At 35.1% G+C, this 5,717-nt stretch overlaps 1 protein-coding gene across 1 annotated transcript; it reads right to left on the minus strand.

The window, feature by feature from the left end:
- Positions 1 to 2,593: 2,593 nt before the first annotated feature.
- Positions 2,594 to 4,643, minus strand: LOC105117279 (nodulation-signaling pathway 2 protein-like). Its single transcript, XM_011014889.1, has one exon. The coding sequence runs from the start codon at positions 4,379 to 4,381 to the stop codon at positions 2,870 to 2,872; it is 1,512 nt and encodes a 503-aa protein (XP_011013191.1). The 5' UTR covers positions 4,382 to 4,643; the 3' UTR covers positions 2,594 to 2,869.
- Between the last annotated feature and the right edge of the window lie 1,074 nt (positions 4,644 to 5,717).

Raw genomic sequence — 5,717 nt, forward strand, 5'->3', positions numbered from 1 at the left:
AATATTTTTTTATTAAAAAATCAAATAACAAAAAAATCTAGATTTAAAAAAAAACATATAAATAGGTAAAATTATAATATATTAAATCAATTTAGATCAATTATATTAATCTACTAATAAAACATACAAATACGCAAAATAATAATATATTAAATCAATATAGACCAATTATATTAACTTATTAATCCTATAATATTTATTTGATACTGAAATAATTTTATAAAAAATAATTTAAAATAAAATATAAGAATTAATTCAAAATTAATTAATATTAAATGAAAAAAAAATAAACAAAACCTAATAAAAAAAAATCTTGCAAAAAATCACAATCTATAATATGAAGCAAAACCTAATAAAAAAAAGTCTTGCAAAAAATCACAATCTATAATATGAAAAAGATATTTTTATAATTCATGTTTTAGTTTCTCAAACACGAATAATTAATGTATAAATTATGAGTACTGTCCTTGAACTCGCATTAATGGTGCTTAAAAAATATCACTTGTATGAAAAAAAAGGGATGGAAAATAATCTAGTCTTTCTCTATTTAATTATTTAAAATATTTGTTATCACTCGTTGTAGAGTTATCTCTGTATTATTATTATTATTATTATTGTTGTTGTTGTTGTTGTTATTGTTGTTATTATTATTATTATTTAATTCGAATAATGAATTTTGGGTCTTGTCAACGAAGTGATGCTCTGTGTGATTAATTAGGCTTGTCTACGAAGTGATGCTCTGTGTGATTAATTAGGTACGTGTTTTATATTGTAGTCGATTGGACAGACATTTCATGTCATATCATAGCTAAAAAGAAGGAATAAACAAGTAAAAAACCTAAAAATGCAAACGTTGATAGCTTGATTCGCAACTTCAGGGGAAGGTCAACAAATTTTAAATCCAACGCATTAACAACTCAGACACACAAACAATTGGTTAACAACTTAATTTTAAAGAAAAACATTTGCTTTTGCTCCAAAAAAAAAAAAGAACTAGTTGACATGTCTCAATCTGACCAGAAAACTGGGAGGGATATTTTTTGGATATAAAATTTAATTCTTGACTCAGAGACAATTAAACAACAACATGAAACTTTTTCTAAACCATATAATAATCCTAAATCAAACTCAAAAAAAAAAAAGGGAAGATGAAGTTCAACATGAATTGATAAAAAGCTTTTTACGTCGAAATCTACTCTGAGGCAAGTGTAGAGCAAAAAGAATCACTTTTATAAAATTTAATTTTTTTAATAAAACATATTGACATAAAAAATAATAAATTTTTTAATTGAAAAACGCTAAACAGATAATTTTTCTTTTCTTGCTGTTTTCGAGCAACTTTTTTTCTTTTCTCTTCATGTCAAGAGTTGAAAGGTAACAAAAAATGAATGATGGTTGCAAAAAATAAAATAAAATTGAGGACGGAAAAAGAAAGAAAATTGATATGTGGAGCTATAGTGAAATATGTGGGAGTTTTGGAATGTTCAGTAAGAGGAAGAGGCGGTATTATTCCAGTGGGGAAGTATTTAGAGGTAAAATACCTGATATAAAAGCGCAATCACATAATTGAAATTAATACAATGGCTCGGAGGAAGAATCTTGTCATGTGCGCTGAACATTAATATATTGCTGATTAATTACTGTGTAGAAGTCGAGCTGCCTAGGCTTCCTTCTTATGACAACGTGTACACCGATAGTTTAATACTTGACTGAATAATATCACTGTACATCAAATTGTTGCTCGTCTTTTATATATGTAGTTTGAACGGAAAAGGTGATCCGCAGCCTAAGATGATACAGGGCAGGGAGCTGGCGGTCTAAGCGCATAACCGAGGAATATACGAGGTAAAACATCGTTGTTGAGGTTTTGTATTATGTGAAGCAAGGGGGAATGCCCTAATTGCTGATGATAGAAAATTGTCGGATCTTTCTTGCATGACGTCCCCAAATTGCTTAAGAATCTTGGTCCGAAAGACAAGGAGTAAGCATGCCACTATGCTGATCGGTAAAAGACTAAAATTGCCTTTATTTCGATGAAAAACATCGGTGGGGCTTCAGTGTGCATTGTGATCCGCCCTTGATTAAGGCAGGATTACACAGCGGAGGAGGGGGATACGCCGTTCACCAACAAACCCTCTCTCCGTTACATTTTGTTCTGGGGGAGAACAATGTACCCTTCGTGGCATTACATATTAATAATGCTTATCTATCCGATTGTTTTTGTAATTAAAAAAATTTAGAAAAAATAAAATTATTTTGTTTTCTTATTTTAAATTAATATTTTATAGGTTTTTCAGATAATTTTAATATACTGATATAAAAAAAATATCAAATATACTCTATGTTAGCTTGGAAACCGTATTTTGTCCTCTTATTTCTTTAACTGAAGGGGATTAATTAACAGTTATAAAGCATTATTTAAATATATTTATAAATAAAAAATATTTTAAAAATAATTATTATTATAATGAGAAATAAACAGACTCTAAATCAAAATCAACGCGGAACTTGACAACAGCGAAACCGATTGCTTTTTATTTTTGAGTTCTTATTTTTTTTTAGACTCTAAATCAAAATCAACGCGGAACTTGACAACAGCGAAACCGATTGCTTTTTATTTTTGAGTTCTTATTTTTTTTTTAAAAAAAAAAAAAGCACAGTGGACAGAATTCTTAAAATTCTCAAACATAAAGTCGCTATTCTTATTTTTATCTTACATGCCGCTTAAACTAAAAAACCTAAAACCAAGTCAACAAATTGATGCTCAGTACACATCGCTGCACATTCTCGTTCATTTTGGCTGAGAAGGTTCAAAAAAAGACAGCTTGGAGGTTGGGGGGAGAGCCGTGAAAGGGGAGGAGCAACCGATTTACAAATCAGGGTCAGAAGGAGAGGTCCAAATAGAGGCGGATAGTAAACGTCTAGATTTCCAACCTAGGACAAGCCTGTTGCTAGCCAATTCCTCCACCCTGTACCCATCATTGAAAAGCCCCAGTAAAAGCTTCGCCTGGCAATGATTGGCAAAGCTTATTTTGATTGGCTGAAACCCCACCGCAGCCAACCTTTCTCCCCACGAGCTACCCTCTTCTCCACGCGCCGAATAGATCCGAGCCAATGACCCAGCAATTCGGGGCCCCAAAAACACTCTCTCAACTAGAGCGCGAGCCCGACCCTGCATCGGGAAACCCGCCTCCAGAGAATCATAAAAGGCAGAGTAGTGGTGCAATGAGTCCATGAACCGGCTCACAAACCCTCCATCTCCAATGGGGCCCACCTCCTCTTCCACCATGGCTATCAACCTCGGGTTCAATGTCTTGGCTCCGGATAAAAACGAAGCAACCGAATCGGGTGCCCGGTAACTAAAATGAGGGAGCTGCAACATACAATTCATAACCAATGCCTCCCCTCGAACCAGCTTCAAAGCAGACGGTCTGAATGTCTCATCAGAGTCCAACCTACACTGATGGAAAGAAAAAGGTTGACCAATTGATGCAGCAAAGGCCACTAAACGACGTCCCGTTTCTTGGACAGTCCCAATAGACCTCCTACCACTACCACCCCTTGACAAAGCTGTGATCCTAAGATGTGGGGTTGGTGGGCCATCCTTCCTGGAAACTAAAGCTTGCATCAAAGAAGCCCATTGGATCCCTTCCATGATATCGTAGTCCACAATATGAATCCTTCTATCATCAGCTACGGCTTCTAAAATAGCCTGATTGGCAGTGAAATGCCCAAACTTGACATAAGGCGACATGTCTTGCAATAGCTGAAAGGCCGCAAGAACATCACTTTGATGATGATGATGTTGAGGATCGTCGCGATGGTGATGATGGTAAGGCCCATTGTTGGTTGCAGAAAGATGTTTATTACTGTGAATACTTCCACTGCCTTCTAGTAAGCCTTGCAAGGCGTCAGTGAAATAAGCAGCTAATCTTTCCATGTTGGTTCCATCATTTGGGGACACCAACTCCTTGAGCCGAACCAATATCACCCGAGCCAGATCACGGTTCTTGTTTAGACCGGTAAGTGCCTCGGCCGCAGCCATCAATAGATGAACTAGCCGCAAGCCCTTCAAATCGTCGCTGCAGCTTGTTTCTTCATCCACAAGTAGAGTGTCACTTGTGGACATGGAGTTGCTTGTGTCTGGTGTCAAGCGATTACTTTGATTCATTAACGCTCCATCATCCATCATGGAATCGATGAGATCTTGAAAGTCATCTTGGGCGCCTGATAAGGCCTCCCAGTCGACCATGGGTGACCAATCATTCCAATTGCAGCCATGGTCATTTTCGGTGGAAGTGGTGGGGGTTGTGGTGGTGGTTATGCTGCTATAGCTGGAAAAGTCGAGCTCAAATTGGGCTCCATCTATAGCCATGGCCATGGTACTTTCAGCTGAACTAATAAAACTAGCAAATGTTGTCACGATGAGTAATTGTGTGTATCAACTATATATCAACTTGGGGTTTTGGAGAGAGGAAGGAGCTGAAACAAGAGCCAGCGAGGGACGCAAAGCAATTGTCTTTAAGGCTTTAATTAAGATATTATCGACTAAGCTCGGGCTATTGATTCCATGCTTGTTTGGTTTTATATACACATTTCAGGGTACTTAATCAGGCAGTGCTGTTCAATAATGAACGTACAACTTTACACTGATGCCCTTGCATTATCGAATATTATCGTTAACGGCACACTATTTTTTTTTTATTATTCGAACAACAGTGCTAATTTTTTCCAACGGGGTTACTTCTGATGAGTTCCATCTCGAAAATGAAATCATGACTTATTACTCAATGTTAAAATTATAATTATTTTATTAAATATGATCCATGTTCTATAATTTTAATTTCTCTTCTTATAATAAATGTTACATAATTTAATAAGCAAAGTTTATTAAAAAATTAATATTGCTAATATTACATTATCCCTTTAAATATATTTTTATAAGAGGAACCTTCTTGCATGGTATTACTTAATAAGCGGGCTTCAAATTTATTTTCTTCCTTATTTTCATCTTCTTAATTTTTCAAAAAAATATTGATTAGATTAATTTTTAAATTGATATTATCAAGATATAACTAAATTTTAGTTGCTTAAGGAAAATCAAACAAGTAGAACAAACACGAATAAAAATTAAGATCTAATTTTAAAGTTGATTTAATTTAAGATTTGAATTATGGATAGGTGAGTCAACTTAAATCGATTAACATTTTAATATTTTTAAAAAAATTCAAAATAATATTGTTGTGATAAAGTAATACCATGAGTTTTTACCAACCGAGTATAGATCAGGGCATAGAGCCCACAGGCAATCGGGTTGATCCACTGAACCACCAAGTGATGTCTTATAATAGTTATTTTAGTAAGTTGTAGGCAGTGGATTTACAGAAAGGCAGGGAGAAAAACAAAGAAAATCATGTGAGCATATTAATTACGGAACAGATGAGGGGTGTGGGAGCAAAATCTCCACTGTTAGGTTAGCGGCCTACACATAAATGACAGAGACTTAACCGTATACTCTTAGGGTAGAAATCATCAAAGTTTTAACCTCACATGCTAGCATAAACCATATATATATAGCCAAGGCCCCGTAAATCGGAATGGCAGTTACGATTCAGTTACCCAAAAAATGTCCAAAGCCACTTTGAGTTTGACTAGGCACTCTTTCTTGACCACGTCAGCATGGATGCCATGTCATCATTTGCCGGCAGGACCCGGCC

The sequence above is a fragment of the Populus euphratica genome, unplaced genomic scaffold (genome assembly GCF_000495115.2).
Source record: "Populus euphratica unplaced genomic scaffold, PopEup_1.0 scaffold1274.1, whole genome shotgun sequence".
NCBI lineage: Eukaryota > Viridiplantae > Streptophyta > Magnoliopsida > Malpighiales > Salicaceae > Populus > Populus euphratica.

Coding starts and splice junctions, on each gene's coding strand:
- LOC105117279 (XM_011014889.1), bottom strand. CDS start 4,381: ATGGCCATGGCTATAGATGGAGCCCAATTTGAGCTCGACTTTTCCAGC.